This window comes from Aspergillus steynii (assembly GCF_002849105.1).
Source record: "Aspergillus steynii IBT 23096 chromosome Unknown P170scaffold_1, whole genome shotgun sequence".
Taxonomy (NCBI): Eukaryota; Fungi; Ascomycota; class Eurotiomycetes; order Eurotiales; family Aspergillaceae; genus Aspergillus; species Aspergillus steynii.
In genome coordinates this window covers 2,973,123-2,995,050 of record NW_020194398.1, presented here as the reverse complement: position 1 = coordinate 2,995,050, position 21,928 = coordinate 2,973,123, and the positions used below count along the sequence as shown (strand labels likewise).

At 51.9% G+C, this 21,928-nt stretch overlaps 11 protein-coding genes across 11 annotated transcripts; 6 read left to right on the top strand and 5 right to left on the bottom strand.

Annotated features, from left to right (window-relative positions):
• Positions 1-570: 570 nt before the first annotated feature.
• On the bottom strand, positions 571-1,916 carry P170DRAFT_452329 (uncharacterized protein). The gene is made up of 3 exons (XM_024851258.1): positions 1,686-1,916; positions 1,184-1,619; positions 571-1,150 (listed from the first exon to the last, which is right to left on the bottom strand). Exons 1-3 carry the CDS (start codon positions 1,858-1,860, stop codon positions 976-978), a joined length of 786 nt encoding a protein of 261 aa, XP_024709898.1. The 5' UTR covers positions 1,861-1,916; the 3' UTR covers positions 571-975.
• A 538-nt stretch (positions 1,917-2,454) lies between these two features.
• med8 (RNA polymerase II mediator complex subunit MED8) lies at positions 2,455-3,280 on the top strand (the record flags this gene model as incomplete). Its single annotated transcript, XM_024846218.1, has 2 exons — positions 2,455-2,579; positions 2,674-3,280. The coding sequence occupies 2 exons, from the start codon at positions 2,455-2,457 to the stop codon at positions 3,278-3,280; spliced, it is 732 nt and encodes a 243-aa protein (XP_024709897.1).
• Positions 3,281-3,325: 45 nt separating this feature from the next.
• Positions 3,326-4,471, bottom strand: P170DRAFT_373872 (putative monosaccharide-P-dolichol utilization protein). The gene is made up of 2 exons (XM_024845262.1): positions 3,747-4,471; positions 3,326-3,680 (listed from the first exon to the last, which is right to left on the bottom strand). Exons 1-2 carry the CDS (start codon positions 4,371-4,373, stop codon positions 3,384-3,386), a joined length of 924 nt encoding a protein of 307 aa, XP_024709896.1. The 5' UTR covers positions 4,374-4,471; the 3' UTR covers positions 3,326-3,383.
• Positions 4,472-4,599: 128 nt separating this feature from the next.
• Positions 4,600-6,433, top strand: cox10 (protoheme IX farnesyltransferase). Its single transcript, XM_024848214.1, has one exon. The coding sequence runs from the start codon at positions 4,640-4,642 to the stop codon at positions 6,218-6,220; it is 1,581 nt and encodes a 526-aa protein (XP_024709895.1). The 5' UTR covers positions 4,600-4,639; the 3' UTR covers positions 6,221-6,433.
• Positions 6,434-6,732: 299 nt separating this feature from the next.
• P170DRAFT_344471 (kinase-like protein) lies at positions 6,733-8,177 on the top strand (the record flags this gene model as incomplete). Its single annotated transcript, XM_024843465.1, has 5 exons — positions 6,733-6,977; positions 7,037-7,371; positions 7,427-7,728; positions 7,781-7,976; positions 8,038-8,177. The coding sequence occupies 5 exons, from the start codon at positions 6,733-6,735 to the stop codon at positions 8,175-8,177; spliced, it is 1,218 nt and encodes a 405-aa protein (XP_024709894.1).
• A 498-nt stretch (positions 8,178-8,675) lies between these two features.
• P170DRAFT_452324 (aspartate--tRNA ligase MSD1) lies at positions 8,676-10,941 on the bottom strand. Its single transcript, XM_024851257.1, has 3 exons — positions 10,673-10,941; positions 9,902-10,608; positions 8,676-9,845 (listed from the first exon to the last, which is right to left on the bottom strand). The coding sequence occupies exons 1-3, from the start codon at positions 10,884-10,886 to the stop codon at positions 8,727-8,729; spliced, it is 2,040 nt and encodes a 679-aa protein (XP_024709893.1). The 5' UTR covers positions 10,887-10,941; the 3' UTR covers positions 8,676-8,726.
• A 171-nt stretch (positions 10,942-11,112) lies between these two features.
• On the top strand, positions 11,113-11,526 carry P170DRAFT_21030 (uncharacterized protein). The gene has a single exon (XM_024842811.1). The coding sequence runs from the start codon at positions 11,219-11,221 to the stop codon at positions 11,456-11,458; it is 240 nt and encodes a 79-aa protein (XP_024709892.1). The 5' UTR covers positions 11,113-11,218; the 3' UTR covers positions 11,459-11,526.
• Positions 11,527-11,798: 272 nt separating this feature from the next.
• On the top strand, positions 11,799-14,096 carry P170DRAFT_505331 (tyrosine--tRNA ligase MSY1). Its single transcript, XM_024854279.1, has 5 exons — positions 11,799-12,225; positions 12,282-12,435; positions 12,500-12,786; positions 12,842-13,187; positions 13,240-14,096. The coding sequence occupies exons 1-5, from the start codon at positions 11,885-11,887 to the stop codon at positions 13,978-13,980; spliced, it is 1,869 nt and encodes a 622-aa protein (XP_024709891.1). The 5' UTR covers positions 11,799-11,884; the 3' UTR covers positions 13,981-14,096.
• A 190-nt stretch (positions 14,097-14,286) lies between these two features.
• On the top strand, positions 14,287-18,268 carry P170DRAFT_460692 (mismatch repair ATPase MSH6; the record flags this gene model as incomplete). The annotated part of the gene is made up of 5 exons (XM_024851960.1): positions 14,287-14,727; positions 14,796-14,828; positions 14,893-15,064; positions 15,121-17,504; positions 17,564-18,268. The coding sequence occupies exons 1-5, from the start codon at positions 14,395-14,397 to the stop codon at positions 18,266-18,268; spliced, it is 3,627 nt and encodes a 1,208-aa protein (XP_024709890.1). The 5' UTR covers positions 14,287-14,394.
• A 755-nt stretch (positions 18,269-19,023) lies between these two features.
• Positions 19,024-19,811, bottom strand: P170DRAFT_421273 (putative histone h1.3.; the record flags this gene model as incomplete). Its single annotated transcript, XM_024847348.1, has 3 exons — positions 19,024-19,219; positions 19,287-19,633; positions 19,710-19,811. 3 exons carry the CDS (start codon positions 19,809-19,811, stop codon positions 19,024-19,026), a joined length of 645 nt encoding a protein of 214 aa, XP_024709889.1.
• Positions 19,812-20,188: 377 nt separating this feature from the next.
• Positions 20,189-21,064, bottom strand: P170DRAFT_470047 (uncharacterized protein; the record flags this gene model as incomplete). Its single annotated transcript, XM_024852702.1, has 3 exons — positions 20,189-20,631; positions 20,687-20,845; positions 20,902-21,064. 3 exons carry the CDS (start codon positions 21,062-21,064, stop codon positions 20,189-20,191), a joined length of 765 nt encoding a protein of 254 aa, XP_024709888.1.
• Positions 21,065-21,928: the final 864 nt, after the last annotated feature.

Here is a 21,928-nt window from a genome sequence, read left to right as displayed (position 1 = left end):
CACATCACTCGATGTGTCTTATTGGTTGTTCATCACATTCCTTGACAGTGAGGTATCGTTCTGGTTTGGTTTTCGAGTCGAGTCGAGTTGAAGTTGACCGAGCGAGGTGATCAAAGAGAAGGACGAGAGGAAGGAAGAAATCGAAGCGATCAACCAAGCGAGCGACCATATCATATCACCTGTCCATAAGAACCCTAACCAAATGACTGCAATGAACGAAGAACTGTATATATCGAAAAAAGCCCTCCTTCCCCAGAACAAAACAAAACCAAAGAGAAAAAAAGAGCGCCAACCCTCAGCCCAATATATAGACCACCCACCGTCATTTCCCAACCCCGAAATCCCACTCAGCCAAGCACCTCCAAACGCCCACTAAAAATAAACACGGCCTGTCAAGTCCGCGGTGGACGAATGAGCGTTCGCGCCATGGCCTCCCAAGACGCGAGAGGACCCTGGTCCTGGGCATCTGATTGGCTGGTGGTGAGTGACGGGGTGTATTTATAGATTTTTGTGAAGATATCACTTACATCGAGAGGGGGGTTGGTCTTCTTAGTTACTGTTATTTGCTTCTAGCATCCTGCGAGGGGGATGGTTGTTGCTATGTATAGATCCTTAGGGTAGGGCTAGAGTGATGAGAGGAGATCCCCTCCGGACGGAGTCCTAGGCAGCGGTTTTTTGGTCTTGGTATGAGGGGTTGAGGTTTTATCACTTGTGGAGGATTGAGGAAGGAAAATGATTGCATTTCTTTATTCAATGGTCCATGTGTGCGTGTTCAGCTCCGGACGAAGAAGCCTGCTGGCATCTGTGCCTGTGCCTGTGCCCCCGCATAATCTGATGAGTAGTAATCCTGGACTGGTGTCATTATCGGCGAGGAAACTCGTGCCAGACTACCTATAAAATTTCCGTCACTTGGGATCCCCCGAATTGCAAGCCGAAGACATTGGAGGGAGGGCATTGCTGTTGTTGAACGATAGGCTAGACCCCTCCTTCATGGGTCTCATTCCTTATTTTTTTTTTTTTCATGAACTTCATCGCTCTTTCACTGTATAAATCCCTGCGGAGATAATAATAGCCCAGCCAGAACTCGCGTGCGACGCCATAGTCAGGCATATATTTTCGTAGCAACGCCTTCCACTCTCTGTCCTCCTCACTATCAGGCACCGAAGTACACACATATTCCCACTATACTGGAAAGTATCCAGACATCTCCCAGTCAAGGATACCAGTAAGTGAACCGTTCTCAACCATGATATTGACATTTGTGAGATCGCCATGCGTAAAGGTGTAAGGCATAGCGGATGGCATGCAATGTTGACGCCGTACTCGCGCAGCCTCCGGGATCGTTTCTTTCAAACCACGCTCCATATCAGCCCAGAGATTGCTACCAGATGCGAGAAGACCTTGGGAAGGTTTGGAATCCTTGTTTTTAAATAGGAAGTTGGAAAAAGCTGGACGACCGCCGAGAGATTGAATTTTATCAGACTGGAGATTGTGAAGTTGCTGTAGATACTCAGCAGTCTGCTTTGCTATCCTCTCTTTTTCATCGGTAGAAAGCTTTGACCAAACTTTGCTCAGAGGTTCACCAGGGATGCGTCGCATCAATATGAGAGTGTGTTCGCCTTCCTCCTAAGATTTGATAATAGTGGGGACTGGGATAGAGGTCTGCTCCTGCACAAATTGAATACTTGGTACCTCAAAGGTCGGAAGACTAGGACTTCGATCTTTCAATATCAACTTTGAGCCTATTGACCAGGCGCCTCGGTCGCCTGCTTTATAGAATAATTTGAGGTGGCTTTTGTAGTTACAGTGCTTTTGGCGTCCAGTAGTCCAGCTATATGCTGTGCAAGGGCTTGAGCTCATGTTGAATAAATCAGTAGTGATTAAACAGCAGCGATTTGACCGGAGATACTGCAAAGATTCCAATGGAAGTTGTGTGCTTTCAGTTTCAGTTCTGCGGGGACCTTGTTTATAAGCAAATATTGGGCACCCTTTAAGAACTTTAGGCATCTTCACTGCCTTTCCTTGTTTAGTAAGTCACAGGTCTGTGCTTCACAGATCCCATGGCTTTATGATGCCCTTTTATATCAGAAACAGAGGGCTCTAATACCTGTGGAGTGCCATGTAGTATACACACTGGTTATTGTCGCAATATATATTTTGAAATGGAACGATACTTTGAGAAAAGGCCAAATATTAAGGGTCATGAGCTTTCTTTTTCTTTTTCGTTCTTTTTTTTATGATACTCAACGACAGGGTAGCAAAGATGAACTGAAAATTGATTTTCATGGATGCAGAAGGGTTGTCTAACCAAGTGATGCCGGTGGAGCGTGGAGTACAGACAAAAACGAGGCTATTCCCGATCGGGACGTCTTTGTGTCTCCATCTCCATCTTCAATCTTCAATTCAACTCTCTTACTCTCTCACACCTCATCCCTCCAATTACTCCCACCCATCATGTCCGCTCCCACCCAGGACCAGATCAAAACCCTCGAACAATCCCGCCAGCGACTGGTACAACTCACGCGCTCTCTCGCCTCTCTCATCACCAGTCTCCATCAAGGCGAGACCCTTCCACCCTGGTAGCTACCCCCTCCCTCCGCACGAACCCCTCCATTTCAAAAGCTTGCAACGCCCCCAATCACCTATCCTCGAATACTAAACGAAACCCGCTAGGTCCTCCCTCCAATCCCAAGCCAGCATCATCTCCAACAACCTCCTCAGCGTCTCCGAACACCTCTCCGAGAACCACGATCTCCTGAGCTCTCTCGTCGCCTACCCGGGCCCCTCATACCCCGGCCGCACCCAATCGAACATCCTGGAGCAACTGCTCCGTACGAAACTTGACCCCCGCGTCGACGACTGGGTCGCGCGCGGTCGCAAGGCCGGCGATTCCGCGTTGCAAGACATCGCCGGGCTCAGTGAGTCGCAGCTCGCGGAGCTGTGGCACTGGGCGCCGGTGGAGGCGAATCAGCAGGCGAGGGGCCGGAACTGGGGTGGGAATTTCACGCTGGAGGAGAGGAACATGGGCGTGCAGAATGTGGTGACGGGGTTGAAGAGGCAGTTGGAGGATGAGGATGACGAGGGGAGGTCGGATGAGGAAGAGGAGGATGAGGTCGAGGATGAGATGGAGGTTGTGGGCGTGAGGCGCAAGTCGGGCGCGGGGAGTGGCTTGGAGTTTGATATTGCGGCCGCGACGCATCAGAAGCCTACGGGGCCGGTTGTGCCGTTGAATGAGATCTTGAGGTTTATGACTACGGGGGCGCCGCCGGGGCAGCGGTGATTCTGAGTGATTGTTTACGGACAGGGTATATTGGAGAGATGAATGGAACGGGAATTATTATTGCATTAACTAGTTCCTGGAGAAAGAAGTATGGAAAACACGCTCAACCCCGTCGGCGCGTGGTCGGTGTCTTGCCAGAGGGCTTCGGGGACGGGGATGCTCCCGAGCTGCGCGCGGCAGGAGTCACCGGAGTGGCCTTCTCGACAGGCTTGGATTGGGCCTTGGGCTTGGTGGCCTGTTTCTTCGGCTTGGTCGGGGTCTTCCAGTACCACAGCATCTGGAAGGCAAGGATCAAGTTCAAGCTGAACCCGGCGCAGAATCCGTACAAGATCAGCTGGTCGTCCACCTCCTGGAGGGTGGTGAAGATGCGAGAAAGAGAGCCGGCGAGGTAGTTGAAAACCTAAAAGAATCATCCGTTAGAGAAAAACTTCTACCTTTTTTTATTTTTTATTTTTTTTAAGCTTACCGCAAAAGCACTCAGCTGTCCAGTTCCTCCTTCGCGCCAAATCGTGTAGATCTGAGGCGCCTTGCTAGCCACACTCAGGGCTCCAGCACCAGCTTGCAGATACGACATGGTCTGCGCATCCACCAGGGTATTATCCACAAGCAGTGCATACACGCTGGCCGCGACGACGGCAATGAACGCCACCGCACCGGCCGAACGACCGGCGAAGGTCAACACCAGAACGCCCACCACAACATCTTGAACTGCAATCAGGGCCGATTCGCCATAGGTGCTGAACGGGAACTGGTTGCGCACGCTGTAGGACAGCGTGATCAACAGGCTGGCAGTCTCGAGAGCGTACGACACAAACGACACGCCGGCCGACGAGCGGGAGCCGATCAGCTTCAAGATCTGGGGCACCTTCACAATCGCGCTTGCGCCCACAATGGCAATGCCCAAAACCTTAGAGATAGCAAGGGAAGTGCAGGCCGGATCCTGGGTGACATCGAGATCCACCACTAGTGTGTTGTAACAGGTGTTTCCAATCAAGGTTTTGATAGCATCATGAACGGGTTCCGGCAGGGACGAGACGACCGGACGGAGGTAGGGCTGGAGAGGGTCGATGAGGGTTTTCTGAAGAGGTTCCATGGCGGCTGAAGAGGAGCCCTGTGGGCGATGAGGTCAAAGGATGGCGGAGCAGCGAGCAGCGATGACAGCGATCGTCGAGTGTTGGGGACGAAAGAAATATGCACGAACAGGTGGTCCAACTGCCGGCAGGAAAAATAACTGCGCTTCTGGTCGCTGCCGCCGCGCGAACGGACATCCGCCCTCACGGGATTGACGAACGATTATTATCGCCCTTCCCACTCGCTCTCCCGCCTCTCCGATCCTGGTATGTGTATGTCCTCATCGCCATGATCCTCCTCCGCCCCTCTCTGCGGAGGCTAGGACCGCCTCGGGACCCGTCTCTCGTGTGTTCCCAGTGTCTTCTGGGTGTCAATCGCTCTCAACGGCCCTCCGCAGCCCGCACCTTCATCTCGTTCTCGAGGTTACAATCTAGCATCGCCGATAATCCGTCCGCTCCTTCGAACCTGAACAAGACATATTTTTCGTCCAATAAAGGAGTTGATGGTCTAGCGAAAAAGAACGACCTTTTCTCCTCGTTGCGCTCCGTCAATTCCTCCGCTCAAGCGAACTCCACCGACTTATCCTCATCATCAAAGAACGAGACCGACGCCGGCCCCGCTGCTTCCGAGTCGAGTCAAACAGAATTGCCCCATCGCCGGAGGAAACGTCTAAAGGAAGAGACCGGTCACGATAATGGATCTGCGACGACATTGCCACCTGACGCCTCGTCGCAATTGTCGTCTTTGTCGTCCGCTCTCCCCGCGACGTCCCTCCGCCGCAAAATGGCCGCCTTTTTCGCCCTCTGCAAGCCTCGCCTCTCCTTCCTGATTCTCTTGACAACGACGTCTGCCTACGGAATGTATCCGATCTCTTCTCTTCTCGCCCTCGATCCGGCCATGACTCCACTTCCCACCCTCTCGACATCTACTCTAACCTTTCTCTACCTAACGACCGGTACATTCCTATCATGCTGCAGTGCCAATACCTTGAACATGACCTTGGAGCCCAAGTACGATGCGCTTATGACCCGCACACGAAACAGGCCGTTGGTGCGGGGACTTGTCTCGCGTCGAGGGGCAATCCTTTTTGCGATTGCAACGGCCGCCTCGGGTCTCGGTCTGCTCTACTTTGGAACCAACCCCACGGTCACGGCGCTTTCGGCTGCTAACATCTGCTTGTACGCATTTGTGTATACTCCGCTGAAGCGTATTCATGTCGTCAATACTTGGGTGGGCGCCATTGTCGGAGGTATTCCTCCGCTGATGGGCTGGGTTGCCGCGTCCGGGCAGACCGCAACCACGGGCCATGACACATGGCGCGATATGCTCTTTAGTGAGAACAGCATTGGTGGCTGGCTGCTTGGTGGAATTCTGTTCGCGTGGCAGTTTCCCCATTTCAACGCCCTTTCGCATCTCATCCGGGATGATTACCGGAATGCCGGATACAGGATGCTTTGCTGGGTGAACCCCGCGATGAACGCTCGTGTTGCTCTGCGCTACTCGGTCCTCATGTTCCCCATCTCCATCGGTCTCTGGTGGGTTGGCGTCGTGGGCCACGGATTCCTCGTTGGCAGCACCTTCGCCAATGGCTGGCTCGTCAAGGAGGCGTATCATTTCTGGCAACACAAGGGCGGGAATGGCTCGGCCCGTGGCCTTTTCTGGGCTAGCATCTGGCAGTTGCCCATTCTCCTGGTGGGCGGCCTCGTGACGAAGAAGGGTTTATGGGATGGTGTTTGGAAGAACGCTTTTGGAACGTCGGAAGAGGAGGACGACGATTATGTGTATTACGACGAGGAAGAGGGTGACGAGGCAGTGAACCAGAGCTCTTCCTCGACGCAAGTTTCCCATCCGAAACCCTCGACAGCTTGAGTGGATTATGAACTGTTTGGAGACCCTCCGCTTTTTCTTTGTTTTTATTCGTCTGTGTATTAGATTCCCTTTCCGGTATAGGACAGCGCTTGTATAACAGCTCTTCTTTCTTTTCTCCCTTGGCCTTTCATTTCCTGTGAGCAACTAACTTGGAACCTTCATGGCTGCCCCTTACACTGGATGAGGTAGCGCGTCTTAATTGATTCTTACACCGCGCGAGAAAGTCCTTACGCCGCGCCAACTGTATACCTTCAACCCGGCCAAACTCCCTCTCGAGTGCATATTCACCTATAATTATGTTTGCCTTCTACGATTTTGGGCTACAAGTGCATTAATTCATAACTCCATATTGCTAGAGCAGGGAGGAAAAAGCTCAATTACTTTTTTGTCACCCAGAACCCCATTACTGTCCTCATATTGCTGCCCGCCAGCCATATTTTGAAACACAGCACTGCAAAAAAGAAAAGAAAAAAGAAAATCAAAGAGAGAAACTCGCCCTTATTTGCTCAGAAATGTTGACGTCTTTCCTTCAGTCCTTGTCCCGGGTCGGACGAAGATGGACACCTCTCAACTTCCCCAATCTGAGTTCCATTCAGATATCGACAACCCCGGCAATCGAGGAGGAAACTATTCCGGGTTATATTGCGGGTCGGTATTATCCAACTCGGATAGGGGAGATATTCAAGAACCGGTACCAAGTTGTGAGTAAACTGGGATTTGGAGCCAGCTCAACGGTGTGGCTCGCACGTGACATGGAGTGACATAACATCTCATATCTTCATGATCTCGCAAGCTTATCACTGACTAAAAGTACAGATATCGTCGCTATGTCACTCTCAAGATTTTCATTAAGTCCACATCAATGGGGCAGCAGCTGGACGACGAGCTGAAAATATACAAACGTATTGAAGGGGCTTCCCGAAAACATCCAGGTCGCAAGTACATCAGATCTTTGCTGGACTACTTTGACATCAATGGGCCTGAAGACAAACATCGATGTCTTGTGCATCCTCCATTATGGGAGAGTGTGTTGGATTTTTTATTCCGCAACCCAGTACAGAGACTGCATACGCCAATCTTGGCAGTGACACTTCATCGTCTATTTCTTGCATTAGACTATCTACATACAGAATGCAAGATTATCCATACAGGTATAGTTTTCTCTTCCCGGTTTTGAGATCAATCATTTGCTTACCAATACATTAGATATCAAAGCAGATAACATTATGTTCGGCATAGCTGACGAGTCTGTTTTCGGTGACTTTGAAAACAATGAACTCCAAAACCCCTGTCCTAGAAAGGAGATAGATGGAAGGACAATCTATACCTCTCGCGAGCTCAGAATGCCTAAAAACCTAGGCGCACCTATTCTCTGTGATTTTGGCTCGGCCGTGATGGGTGACGAAGAGCACTCGGAAGACATTCAGCCGGATATCTATCGAGCACCGGAAGTGATCTTACAAGCTCCATGGTCATGTAGCGTTGATATATGGAACGTGGGATGCATGGTAAGAAAGCGAATACTTCCGATACAAAATTTGTCTAGGCTTACAGTGTCAGATTTGGAACCTTTTCGAAGGAGGCTCGCTGTTTAGTGGCCAGGACCCAGAATTTCAGACCTACAGAAGTCGGGCTCATCTTGCCGAAATCATACGCCTACTCGGTCCACCATCGCCAAGTTTCCTTGCCCGGGGTCATATGACGCAAAAGCTCTTTTCACATGACGGTATTTCATGTATTATTCTCTCCATTGAAAGTGTCAATTGCTGACATTTCTGCTATTCTAGGTAATTTCCACGCCGGAGAATTAGTGGGAGAACCTATCCCGCTCGAGGGAGAAGAAAAGGAAATGTTTCTCCGCCTAGTACGGAAAATGCTACAATGGGAGCCGGAAAAGCGAAGCTCTGCTATGGATCTCGAACAAGACGAGTGGGTGCAAGCAGAACTACATAAATAGGCGTTTTTCCTTCAGATTGTATCCCCATCACAGGCAAGCCCTAGGGCGTGTTATAAAGGGCTCACCCATCTCTTTTGATTCTAGGTGACCTGATTATCGCCCGATACCTCTGTATGCAAAAGAGGGTTGCGAGAGGAAATCAGTTCTTCCCTCGGCTTGTAACTAGCTTTCAGAACCTCAGTTTTCTGCGTTTCCATGCAGGCTACGCTTAGTCAAGCAAACGGCAGTTCGTTGAAGCACTTCTACCAAACAGAAAGATTAAAAGGCCTACAGCAGCTAATTCTCCGACCGAGTAGGTAGTCCTTTTATGACAGTGTGTGTAAGGGGCAGCCACGAAGGTTCTACCTACCTTTGTGCACTGAAGTGGTCGGTGAATTACTCTTGTTGTCTTGACCAACTTTGGTTATTTGCCCTATCTCTTATGAAAAGAATACCTTGCTCAAAACGTGAGATGGGATTAGGTATAACATCTATATCATACATCTATATATACACATTGTACACGTTTCTCCCCCTTCCACATTGCCGCACTCTTCTCTACGGCATCGCTTATTCCTTCATGCGAAGATGATACGTGTTCAAGGCCTCCTCCGTCATCGGACTAGGAGCCTTGACCATCGGATCTTCGCCACCCTTCCCCATCTTCGGGAACGCGATCACATCACGCACAGACTCCTTACCGAGCATGACGGCAACGAGACGATCGAATCCGAGAGCCAGACCGGCATGCGGCGGACACCCCGCGCGAAGCGCCTCCAGGAGATGTGCAAAGTCAGCGAGTCGCTCGGCCGGCATTTGCAGAATGTCGCGCAGGATGAACTCCTGCACGGCGGCGTCGTGAATACGTCGACTGCCGCCGCCGAGCTCAACGCCGTTGACTACAAGGTCGTAGTGGTCTGCGACGACCTTCGTGGGATCCGAGAGCAGGAGGTCGACGTCGGCGGCGTTCTTGGGCGCCGTGAAAGGGTGGTGCGTCGATGAGATACCGGCGGCGCCGCCTTGGCCGGGCTCGGAGTCGCTGGATGGCGAGAAGAGCGGGAAGTCCACGACCCAGAGGAAGTCGAAGCCGGTGGGCGCGGGTTTGAACCCGGAGGTGACAGCTGCGGAGTGCAGCGCACGACGGAGGTCGCCGATGGGGGTAGAGCCGCCGGAGAAGGGGGCTTGTTCGCGCGCTTGGATGATGATCAGATCGCCGTGGTCGAGGTCGAGGAGCTCCTCCATGTATTCGGCAGCCTCGAAGCCGAAGGGCTGTAGTCCGCAGAGGGGTTTCTTTGCGTCGTACACGAAGACACCCGGACCGCCTTCGGGGTTGTCATTGAATGGCGCGCCGGCGGGTGAGTCGAGGAATTCTTTGATGAACTGGGCCATGGCGGCGGGGTCGTTCTCATTGTTTTCGACCTTGAAGACCTCGACGATCGGATCAAGTAGTGGAGTGATCTTGTTGACGAGGTCGACGGGCAGGAGGTGGCCAATGCGTGAGATCTCCATGCCATATCGAGTGTCGGGCTTGTCTGAGCCGTAGCGACCCATGACCTCCTCGTAAGACACTTTTCGGAAGGGTCCCTCAGGAGCAGGGTCTTTCATCAGGCTTGACCAGAGTCGGCGAATGACACCTTCGATCGTGCGCATAACATCATCTCCAGTAGCGAAAGACATTTCCAGATCGAGCTGAGACAACGACAGTGAGCGTGATATTGACGGTTGGAAGGCGTGGAAGTTCTTACCTGAGTAAACTCCGGCTGTCTGTCGGCACGAAGATCTTCGTCACGGAAGCAGCGCGCAAACTGATAGTACCGCGGGATCCCGCTAGCCATAAGGATCTGCTTGTATTGCTGCGGACTCTGAGGCAAAGCATAAGCCAGTCCCTGCTTCCGGGTCGGCACTAAGAATTCTCGAGCACCTTCAGGCGTGGACTTGAACAGCAGAGGAGTCTCGATTTCGACGAACGGCGGACGACACTGTTCCAACTCCTCCTTGCAGATGTTGTGTACTTGAGCACGGAATCGCAGCGCTTCACGCAATTCCGCATCAGCCCGCAATTGCAGATATCGGTGCTTTGGCGCGAAGACGGTGTCCGACTTCATGAGGATATCTTTCGGAAACTCGTTCAACGGGTAGACTTCTTCCAGCTGCAGTTCCCACGGATCGGTCTTCTCCATCTCTGACCCCTTGGACTGCTTCTGCTGCACTTTCCCGCGGACTGCGACAGGGCTGTTCGGGCGGACCGACTTGAGCTTCTCCAAGGAACCGCTTTTGGCGAGTGATACCAGCTGGATGCTGTGTCTCATGGTCGGGTCCGTCAGGCGCACGAAGGCGAGCTTCTTGGATAAGTCCTTGCGATCACCCAGGTATCCATGTAGGACTACTTCTTGGTCCGGAGCGGCTTGCGACAGAAAGGTCTCGAAGTCATAGGTGGCAGACGGGAATTCAACTAGACGATATCTGAGTTAGCGATTAGAGTATCGTAACCAAGTGAAAGAGGATGGAATCCATACCGGATGCCTTGTACTGCTCCAGAAATTGGCGCGGCTCTAGGCGAGTCGGAGCCTCCTCGAGCAAATGCGACCGCGCGTGGAAGGCTTTCCTCGGTATGACGCTGCCATACACTCCGGAGCGCAAGGCCGTTTGTCTGCTGCGGACATAGTTCGAGATCTCGATGTAGCTGGAGCAAAGGCGCGGAGACAGTCGCCCGGCTCGACTGAGAAGCATTGTCAGTGCGGCGAATGAAGACGAGACAAGAATTGACCAAGCAGGAAGTCCAAAACCACCCAAGCTAGCAAACCAGTCAATCGGAATATCGTAAGTTGAAGCCGCAAAGGCATCGCGAGGCAGCTCCCTCTCCGCCTTCCCAGGCGAGTCTAGTGCGACCGCCCCACGATGCAAATAAAAACGCGCGAAATTCTTCCTTCCGACTTTCTTTTCTCCATCCTTCCAAGTTTTGAATAGTGAGCCATACCTTTCCCGTATTCCTAGGATTCTGTCCTTTCGAATACCAGCTAACCATTCTTTCTCCTAGATGATGAAAGCCTAGTGTGTTCTATATGACCCATTCCTCCTCCTGGAGCTTTGCGGCTCTCCTTTCGGGGCTCAAGGGCTGTTTGGTTCCGGATGGAGGGAGGCTGATATATGCGTTCGGCACATTTACCTTGTTACTTTACGGACGTGATGAAGGCATCTCTGAAACCATTTTATTACTTGGTGGTGTTTGCCCTGACGGGCCTTGGTTGAGGTCAATGACCCTGGATTGGTACTTGGCTGCTCGGCAGTTGGGTATGTGGTGAAAGGGCTCTGATCTTGGCTTAAGATATGAATTATGAAAATGAATATGAAGATTTTTTTTTTCTTTTTGAATCTCCTTCCGAATTGTTTTTTGTACACGTCGGCCAGGTCTCTCCCGAGCTTTGTAGAAAAACACCCCGTAGACTGTTTTCACATGATCCTCTATTTTCTCTAATTTTATGAGCACAACCTAGAGTCATTTTAAGACTGAACACGGCATGCCATGACAGGACCTGATCTCCTGGCCGAAAATCCCAAGTCCGCATCAAAGATTCTCCGTCGGCGAAGCAGCGGATCCGCTTCTTATCGTCGGAGCTCGAGAACCAGAAAAAGTCACCGCAGTTCCCTTCCTCGTATCCCCCACGCCATTTGGATTCAGTTTATCGCGCATATCGCGATCGATTGATATCCGACATACCGCCGGTCTCATGAGGCCACAATTGGGTTCCCTGCCGTGCAGGGCGCGCCTTCAGGCGTTAACCATGCGATCCCCGGTCCGCCAAACGATATGCGGCGCTCGCAGCTACGCGCGAACCTCCGAGTCCTTACGAGCGAATCCCTTCCAGACGAGGAACCTTCGACCAGCCCTGCAGACGAAGACTATCCCACGCGATGCCCTGCAAACACGAGCAATCACACAAAAATACCTGAAGCGGCTGGAGGACGAAAAAAAGCAATGGGCTGAGATGGCGGAGGAGATCAAAGCGGGAAAGAGGCAGAGCTTTTTGGAGTTTATGGAAGAGCGAGGGCTCGTGCATGATGTTGTGGGGTGAGTGACACTGGAGTTGAGATGCGCCGATTCTCGGGCTGATTTGGTTTCTACAGTGAGCGAGATCTGTTGCATAGGGTTTTCACGGAGAAAAGAACGGGAATTTACGTTGGTGTTGATCCGACGGCTCCTTCGATGCATGTTGGCCATATGTTGCCTTTTATGGTCCTGGCTTGGGGCTACGTTTGGGGATTGCCCGTCACGTTTTTGGTCAGTGATGCACCTCGGAACTCCACAGGTGACGGCGCGTGGTACATGGCTAACAGGATAACAGCTGGGAGGCGCGACTTCGCGAGTCGGTGATCCTACTGGGCGATTGAAGGGACGGGAGCAAGTCCATTCGTCGATCCGCAAAGCGAACATGGCTAGCATGCACATGCAGTTGAAGAAACTGGGCGCCAGCATCGACGCATACGGCCGGAGACACGGACACGAAAAGACAAAGGCCTGGAAGCGGTCTTTGGAAAACAACAACATCTGGTGGAACGGCACACCTTTCATTGAGGTCCTTCGCGACCTCTGCGTGCATATGCGACTCGGTCCCATGCTCGGGAGAGAAACGTGAGTTTTCAGGTTCTTTTCTCCGATTTACGAGTGTTGCTAACCCAGTGCCTAGTGTGAAGAACCGCCTTGCCAACGGCGACGGAATGTCTTTTGCTGAGTTCACCTATCCTCTGTTGCAAGCCTGGGACTGGTGGACGCTCTTCAAGAAAGGCGTCCAGGTTCAAGTCGGAGGCTCGGATCAGTATGGAAATATCCTCTTTGGAATGGATGCTGTTAAATCTATTAGCAAAAACACCAGTCTGGAGCAAGTCCGCAACCCTTTGGACGATGACATTGACAAGCCCATTGGGTTTACTACGCCGTTGTTGACGGCTCCGAATGGTGAGAAGTTCGGCAAGTCCGCCGGCAATGCTGTTTGGCTCGACAAAGACATGACCTCGACATTCGAGCTGTATCAGGTTTGTTCAGACCCGCTCCTTTGGACCATTGCACGATTTTGACTGGCTGTAGTTCTTTGTCCGCACCCCCGATGACGTTGTTGAGCGATATCTGAAGATGTTCACCTTCATTCCCACCCCTGAAATCACGAAAATCATGGAGGAGCAGGTCAAGGACCCATCCAAGCGAGTTGCACAGCATGCCCTGGCATCTGAGTTCGTCGAGCTCATCCATGGCAAGGCAGAGGCGGACGCTGTCGCTATGCAACACCGTCAATTGTTCCGATCACGATCTTCGAAGGCACCGCCGACACCCATGCCAAAAACCTCCAGCCCTCCTGCCAGCCATATGCGCACGCAGGCCGCGTCTTTCGCTAACCCGCAATCTGGGAATATTTATGCCGCGCAAACTAACTTCGCTAACATGCCGAGCGCCAATGTTACTCTGCCCGAGTCGCTGGTATACAACCAGCCATTGCATAAGGTTCTTTGGTCTGCAGGACTAGTGGCCTCGAAGACTGAGGGTCATCGTCTCGCCACAATGAAAGGTGCTTATGTCGGAAGTCGTCCGGGGGACAGTGGTCCTATGTCGGATGACCTCGCCTTTACGCCTATATCGACGTGGCCTGGGGCAAAGACAAAGGAGTTCGTTGTGGATGGCAACATGCTGTTCCTGAAGCTGGGCAAGTGGAAATTCAAGGTCGTGACGATTGTCAGCGACGAGGAGTATAAGAAGCTCGGCCTCAGCGCCCCTGGATGGGAGCCGGAGAAGCCGGAATTCGAGTCAACTGCTTCCGATTCCACGAAGGAATGAGGATTGAAGGCGGGATTTGAAGCAAAAAAACATGGCGTGTAGAGAGCACTACCAACCGGTCATACGCCGCCATCCATGTATTATTAGATAGACATATGTATATAATGAGACTGTATGCTTATACAGATGAACAATCTCCCAACGAATTCCCTTGGTTCATGGCTGGAAAGGGGGTGCAAACGGTCTCTGCTGTCGCTGTCCGGCGGGAAGCACGAAAAACCACTAAACGCGTCGACGCGTGCCGCCCGCCAATGCGATCCATCACCTTTTCCCGTCTGCGACCCTCCGACATCCCCATCCACGATGCCCCTACCAACTTAATTCTATCCCTTCCCCGTGTATTTCTCTGTGATATCATCTCATTCCCCATAGATCATCATTTGAATGACCCATCTTTACTGTCATTAACTCAGAATGGCTAAAGGTGCGCCCGCCGCATCCTCCCCCACGACCGCGACTCCTCCCTCTGCGGCGTTGAAACGCACCACCTCGAGCGCCCAGAACATGCGAAGCCAGAAGTCTATTCTCGGCTTTTTCCAGAAGTCCTCGCCGTCCACACCCTCGAATGCCCGCAACGCTGAGCCCGCTTCCTCGCCGGCTCAGAGAGCTTCGGAACAGCGAACAGCTAGTGCCAGCAAAGGGGCTGCGAAGAAGAAGAGTGTCCCCGAATTCTCCGACCTGACGCCTATTCCTAGCAGCGACCTGCCTATTCCTGATGAGGATGAGGATGAAGATAACAAGACCGAGGTAGGTTGGGCTTGCGATGCGGACGCTGCGCTAGGACTCGTGTACTCACGACAACCTCTCATGGTTAGGCTAAGAACCAAACGGCTTCGCCATCTCGTCGGGTACGCTCCTTTGTCGGATATAATCAAGAAAGATTTTCAATTTACAGGTGCTGATTATGAACAGGCTAAGAAGAAGGTCAGCTATGCTGAATCCGACTCTGAAGGCGAGGACGACGACGACGTGATATTTCGTCCGGGACGAAAGAACAATCGCGCGTCGAAACGGAGAAAGACATCCCCTGAAAGCGAGGACGAATTTGATCAGGGTGATGCGGATGTTGGGTATTCAGAGGATGGTCAGTTCAATAGTCGGGCTCTATTCATACCAAGGTCATGCGTTAACAACTGTTAGAAATGGACGACTTCGTCGTTGCCGACGAGTCGGATGAAGAGGCAAAACCGACAAAGAAGCGCAAGAGACCATCAGTTGCAGCGAAACCTAAATCGTCTTCTTTGCCCCCTCCGGCCGAGGCCGACGAAGAGGTAGATCTAGACGTCCCGGAAGGCTCAGCTGGAACGGCGCTCAAATGGACATACGACCCAGAGAATTCCGAGCCTCGCCACAACCGAACACCTCCGCCCTCTGCGAAACCATCTTCTGGTGCCGTCAAGCAAAAGGCACATGTCACGGAACCGGAACAGCGTTACGCTTGGTTGGCTAACATCCGCGATATTGACGGGAACCCCATCGGACATGCGGAATATGACCCCCGAACGCTTTATATACCTCCTCTAGCCTGGTCGAAGTTCTCTCCTTTTGAGAAGCAGTACTGGGAAATTAAGCAGAAGTTCTGGGATACCGTTGTCTTTTTCAAAAAGGGCAAGTTCTACGAGCTTTACGAAAATGACGCTACTATTGGTCACCAATTGTTCGACCTGAAGCTCACCGATCGTGTGAACATGCGTATGGTCGGTGTCCCAGAAATGAGTTTGGATCACTGGGCAAATCAATTCGTGGCCAAAGGCTATAAAATTGCTCGCGTCGACCAAGCGGAGTCTGCATTGGGCAAAGAAATGCGTGAAAGGGATGGCAAGAAGGGTGGCAAGGAAGACAAAGTCATAAGGCGAGAGCTTGCATCTGTTCTCACGGCCGGTACTCTGGTCGAGGGCTCTATGCTCCAGGACGATATGTCCACTTACTGTGTGGCAATCAAGGAGGCCATCATTGATGATCTTCCGACATTTGGTATCGCATTCGTGGACACTGCAACGGGCCAATTCTTCCTTTCTGAATTCAAGGATGATGTCGACATGACCAAATTCGAGACCTTCGTTGCGCAGACTCGCCCGCAAGAGCTGCTACTCGAGAAGTCGACTGTCTCGCCGAAAGCCCTCCGTATTCTGAAGAACAATACCGGTCCTACGACGATTTGGAACCACCTGAAACCTGGCAAGGAGTTCTGGGAGGCTGACATTACGGTCAAAGAGCTGGATGTGAGCGAGTACTTTGTCTCTCAAGACAAAGACAATCTGACGGCATGGCCCGAAGTTCTGCGAGAGGCTCGCGACAAGGAGTTCGCCATGTCCGCATTTGGAGCTTTGGTCCAGTACCTGAGGGTCTTGAAGCTTGACCGTGACTTGATAACCATCGGGAACTTTACTGCCTATGATCCAATCAAGAAGGCATCCAGTCTGGTGCTGGACGGTCAAACGCTTATCAATATGGAGATTTTCGCCAACTCATTTGATGGCGGTGCAGATGGGACGCTCTTCCAACTTCTGAACCGCTGCATTACTCCTTTTGGCAAGCGAATGTTCAAGCAGTGGGTGTGCCACCCATTGATGGATTCCAAGAAGATCAACGCCCGGTTGGATGCTGTTGATTCCCTCAACGCAGATCCCAGCGTTCGGGACCAGTTCTCGTCTCAGTTGACCAAGATGCCCGATTTGGAGCGTCTCATCTCCCGTATCCACGCAGCCAATTGCAAGGCTCAAGACTTTGTGCGTGTCCTGGAGGGCTTTGAGCAGATCGAGTACACCATGAGCCTTCTAAAAGAGAGTGGCTCCGGAGAGGGTGTGATTGGTAAATTGATCAATGGCATGCCCGACTTGAACGAATTGCTCGAGTATTGGAAAACTGCGTTCGACCGGACCAAAGCCAAGGAGAATGGCATCTTGGTCCCGAAGGCTGGCGTTGAGGAAGATTTCGATAACTCGCAGGACCGCATTGAGCAGCTACACAGTGACCTGGACAACCTGCTCAAACGAACTCGCCGCGAGCTTGGCTCTAGTGCCATATGTTACAGGGACAACGGAAAGGAGATCTATCAGCTCGAGGTGCCCATCAAGGTCAAGAACGTCCCCAAGAACTGGGACCAGATGTCCGCTACCAAGCAAGTCAAGCGCTACTACTTTCCTGAATTGCGCGCTCTCATCCGCAAGTTACAGGAGACCCAGGAAACGCACAGTCAGATCGTCAAGGAAGTCGCTGGTCGATTCTATGCGCGATTTGATGAGCACTACGCCACCTGGCTCGCCGCTGTTCGGATCATTTCGCACCTGGACTGCTTGATCAGCTTGGCTAAAGCTTCGGCTGCGTTGGGACAGCCGAGCTGCCGTCCCGAGTTCGTCGAGGGCGAGCGAAGCGTCCTGGAGTTCCAGGAGCTGCGGCATCCTTGCCTACTCTCCTCGGTGGACGATTTCATTCCTAACGATGTGCGTCTGGGAGGTGATTGTGCCAACATCGACCTTCTTACCGGAGCCAATGCCGCCGGAAAGTCCACCGTTCTTCGCATGGTATGTTTGACCTAGTCCACTTAAAAAGAAACCAACCCGCTAACCTCATCGTTCTCTAGACCTGCGTCGCAGTCATCATGGCGCAAATCGGCTGCTACCTGCCCTGTGAATCCGCCCGCCTGACCCCAGTCGACCGCATCATGTCTCGTCTCGGTGCCAACGACAACATCTTCGCCGCGCAGTCGACCTTCTTCGTCGAACTCTCCGAGACAAAGAAGATCCTATCCGAAGCCACGCCCCGCTCCCTCGTCATCCTCGACGAGCTGGGCCGAGGCACCAGCTCCTACGACGGCGTCGCCGTCGCCCAGGCCGTTCTTCACCACGTCGCCACGCACATCGGCGCCCTCGGCTTCTTCGCCACCCACTACCACTCCCTCGCCGCCGAGTTCGACGGCCACCCCGAGATCTCGCCGAAACGCATGAAGATCCACGTCGACGACGAGGAGAAGCGCATCACCTTCCTGTACAAGCTCGAGGAGGGCGTCGCCGAGGGTAGCTTCGGTATGCACTGCGCCTCCATGTGCGGCATCCCCAAGAAGGTCATCGACACGGCCGAAGACGCCGCCAAGCAGTGGGAACACACCAGTCGGTTGAAGGAGAGCCTGGAGCGCCGCAAGGGCGGCGGCTTCGTCGGCTTGGGCTGGTGGAGTGATGTCGCCTGGGCGCTGCGCGAGTCGTCCGAGTCGGCGGAGGGCGATGCCGCGCAGGACAAGGTCACGGACCGGAGTCTTGAGGTTCTTCGCAAGGCGATCGAGGCGCTTTGAGGGATGTACGAACCCGTGGAAAGTTGATGGAAAGAGTGTTCTCATTTCGTGCAACCCTGTCCTTCATATGTTGTTGCTCTTTTTCGTTTCTCTGATGGTTCATGGTCTGTTTATTCTGTACGGCGTGCTGGGCTGGCGATGTGGATTTCTTTAAAAATGGCGATTAGACCAGCGAGGTCTTATAATTACGGGTAGATCCCCTCTCGGGTATATGTTGTATCTGCATTCTTGTTTAGATGTGCAATATTCTTTTTCTTTTACAAATTTCAATTTGAATGTTGGGTGGGGTGCGTTGCGTAGAGCCTCGCTTCTTTATGCTGCGGTTATGTGGCTTCTGTAAATTTACAGAGATCTTAAAGGTAAACTACGGCTTGAGCGTATATAGCAGTACAGAGTGGAGTTTGGATTCCCGTTATCAACCTCACTAATTCAGAGGAGAAATGCCAGTCAGACTGAATAAACCATATGAACATCCCTTAGTGTAAACAAAGAAGCATTAGCAGGCAATAAATCACTCCCATGAAAAGAACCACCGTTTTTTGTAGACCAAGAAAAAGTCTCAAATCTCGTCCATGTGTAAACAGTCGGCAAGGCATCCCCAAGGCTACTTAAAACCAGTCGAGACACCACCGTAGTCAAAACGAAAAAGGGAATGGATACAAAAATAGGCCAATCGCAGTGCACGTTCCGCAAAATTGAAGAGACAGACAAACATCCGCGAAGGAAAATTCGGCATCTGCGAGAGAAAATCACGTCTAGGCCTCAACGTCCTCGGGCTTGACGGACTTGGGGGTTTCCATAGCATCAAGCTCGGCATCGAGGTCGATGCTTCCGAGCTCTTCCTCATCATGCTTCATTGGCACGTAGCTCTCCTCCATTTTCACGTTGACGGTCTGGTTGTCATCGTTGAGATACTCAGGGTTAAGCAGGCCATCGATGGCCGCGTCGTCGCTGTTGGATTGTTAGCGAGCTCTTCTGCTGTGGGTAGTGAGACCAGGTGTGTAGGAGAACGACATACTCGTCTTCGACAGGCTTCTTGACCTTGGCGTCAGTATCAGTACTCTTCTTCACAGGTGTCTTTCTCTGCCGCTTTGGCTTGGGAGATCCGGTCGCATCGTCGGCAGCAACATCGGAGTCGGTGGATGTAGCCTTCTTGCGCTGAGCGGGAGTTCTTTTCTTGGGGGTGCTAGTTGCGCTGGTGGAGATTGTCGCACCACCGGGGGAGGCTGCACTGCTAGCAGAAGCAGCACCATCGCCTAAAGTATTGGCATACTCCACGAGCTTGCGCTTGGCATTGCGGTAGGAGGTGCTAGCGGAGGCGCTGTTCTTGTAGGGGTACTTCGAGGCAAGCTTTTCCATGTCAACCTGTAAAAAAGAGACGGAACGAAGGACATGAGTCTATATTGCTCCAGGACCTTTCAGGGGAGTGTGAATAGCTCACCTTGCCGCCTTCCTCACAGGCAATACCAACGAGCAGGGCCCTGGCTTCGGCCATAGAGAGACCCAGCAGGCCGTCTGGCTTAAGCTTGGCAGCCGCAGACATGATTGAAAGTTAAATTGTGGGTAGAACCAAGGACTTTTGTAGACAAATATGATGATCGAAGGTGTTGAAGAAAGAGGAACAAGTGAGGTGAAGGTTGTGGTAAAGATGTCCTTGAGATAGGCCAACGGGAAAGGTGGTGACGAAAAATGGACCAAGGACGTGGAAGACAAAAGAGGAGAGGTGAGCCAGAGGAGAAGATCCTTCAGAAAGTGGAAGGGGCACAACACAAGCAGAGGGAAGGTGAATTGAACTGAAAGTGAGAATGAAACGGGGGGTTCCTTAGACTGGACAGGTGAATGCCCAGTCACCCAACCCTGCACACTCCAGTTTGCCTACAATTACAAGAACCAAAGAAAGCCCCATGCAGACCTAAAAGGTCATATTTCTGACTTTACGTTTTTCCGGTACCCCGGGCGTTGACTCTGGATATTCTTGAACATGGTCTCCCAGGCCTGGGGGTAAAAGGCCCTTGCGGGTGGTCCTGGCGGACACTGCGGCTCAGCGAAGAACTTAGTCTGATCAAAGATGCTGTTGATGGTAGTAGCGGGCTGTCTTTGAAAGCGGAGCGAAAAATTCACTGGTGGGAAGCCAGACTTGTGAGGGCCCAGGTCCGCCAATCGCACCTTCGTGAGGCGCGGGCCAGCCGAGAATTTCATGGTATTGATCCAGAGGGTTGCCGTCGGGGGAGGATTTAGTGCATATTGGAGGGCATGTTCCCGCGATTGTCGAGCAAATACCGGAAGGCTGAGGTGTATGAAGTTCACATAAGGAGCGGCGACGAAGGCAACGAACAACATGGGAATGGCACTGCCAGCGATGACTGGACGTAGAGGTTAGCTCGACGGGCGCGCCTCAAGCAGAAAGCTGATGCATACTAGTGCCAGTTTTCCACCTCTCTTCACCCTTAGCATCCATGGCTGGGGCAATAAGCACACAAGTTGTTCCAAATAGCAAGATTGTCGTGATCCGCATGGCTCCGATGAAATTTATTCTCTTGGTCCCAGCATGGTAGACCAGGATACGTTCCGGGGGTACTGTCGCCTGCAATTAGCGCTATATTCGGCTTCTGTGCGCATTGAAGCTACTCTACCTCGTCGCATAGTATTTCTCGCATGCGATGTGGCAGCCGAGGACGATGAGTTTCGACTTGGAGTCGCGAGTCGCCAGATCGATAGCCTGCTACCGACCTCTCTCTGCACGGTTCGGGAGAAAGGGATACGCAATTGGGAGGAAAACAAAGGCCGCAGCCTCATGGTGGACAACATGATTGGCGTTGGTTCCAATGACGTTCGAAGAGACACGACGGGGAGAAAAGAAGACAATCATTCCTTCTGTTGGAGACATTCGGAGACGCGTGGGCACGTGCCCATCCGCACTTAGTCATCCGCCTGTCTTTCTTTTAACTAACTACTGATGAAGTCAATTCTTTTCAACCTTCAACCCTGTGGTCTCAATGAAGAACTGTTCATCATGTTTCAATTGAATACTCAACACTTGTGCTTTGTTACTTATCGCGGAACAGAAAACGACTGCAGATATTCGGGAATAGCTGGCCGGATAGGCACAAATATATAGTATCTTTGATTCCTCATGTCTTGGGACAATTTCTTACATGACATTATCTAGATTGAAGGACATAGCACTTCTCGTGATGTTTTCGATGATGATACGCAGCTCAAAGTTGCTTGAGTACCGCAATCACACGCTTTGGTGGCGTTTAATTTAGATATTGTCGGCCACCCTTCGCTATGACTCCACAACCAGTTGAGAGCCTTTTAATACTTTTTAGGTTCTTGAGCGAGATACCTTATCAGCGAATTTACAGGGTATTCGGAACAGACTAAGTCTAGATGACGGAATGGTCTAGAAGTGGCCTGTGAATCCCAAATTTGCGAGTGGAGCGACGATGCGGTGCAGCAAGGCTGTCTGTCAAATGGAGCATCCGGAGAATTCTCGCTGAACTCAAATTGGTTATCTGCACAGTTTTTCTTTTTCTTTTTCTCAAGGAAATCAAAGATTGGCCAGAATAACAAGACGCTTCTCTTCAGGGAGACGACGGAGTTGTGTTCTAGCTTATTGATCCTAGTCTCTCGTTACCAATTTGAGATGGACTCCGG

Coding starts and splice junctions, on each gene's coding strand:
- cox10 (XM_024848214.1), top strand. CDS start 4,640: ATGATCCTCCTCCGCCCCTCTCTGCGGAGGCTAGGACCGCCTCGGGAC.
- P170DRAFT_21030 (XM_024842811.1), top strand. CDS start 11,219: ATGACCCATTCCTCCTCCTGGAGCTTTGCGGCTCTCCTTTCGGGGCTC.
- P170DRAFT_373872 (XM_024845262.1), bottom strand. CDS start 4,373: ATGGAACCTCTTCAGAAAACCCTCATCGACCCTCTCCAGCCCTACCTC. Junction 3,681..3,746: donor GACAGCTGAGTGCTTTTGCG/GTAAGCTTAAAA, acceptor TGATTCTTTTAG/GTTTTCAACTACCTCGCCGG.
- P170DRAFT_505331 (XM_024854279.1), top strand. CDS start 11,885: ATGAGGCCACAATTGGGTTCCCTGCCGTGCAGGGCGCGCCTTCAGGCG. Junction 12,226..12,281: donor CTCGTGCATGATGTTGTGGG/GTGAGTGACACT, acceptor TGGTTTCTACAG/TGAGCGAGATCTGTTGCATA. Junction 12,787..12,841: donor CCCATGCTCGGGAGAGAAAC/GTGAGTTTTCAG, acceptor CCCAGTGCCTAG/TGTGAAGAACCGCCTTGCCA.
- P170DRAFT_452324 (XM_024851257.1), bottom strand. CDS start 10,886: ATGCTTCTCAGTCGAGCCGGGCGACTGTCTCCGCGCCTTTGCTCCAGC. Junction 10,609..10,672: donor GGAGCAGTACAAGGCATCCG/GTATGGATTCCA, acceptor GATATCGTCTAG/TTGAATTCCCGTCTGCCACC. Junction 9,846..9,901: donor GACAGCCGGAGTTTACTCAG/GTAAGAACTTCC, acceptor TCGTTGTCTCAG/CTCGATCTGGAAATGTCTTT.
- P170DRAFT_452329 (XM_024851258.1), bottom strand. CDS start 1,860: ATGAGCTCAAGCCCTTGCACAGCATATAGCTGGACTACTGGACGCCAA. Junction 1,620..1,685: donor TCCGACCTTTGAGGTACCAA/GTATTCAATTTG, acceptor CTTAGGAGGAAG/GCGAACACACTCTCATATTG. Junction 1,151..1,183: donor TCTGGATACTTTCCAGTATA/GTGGGAATATGT, acceptor GGTGCCTGATAG/TGAGGAGGACAGAGAGTGGA.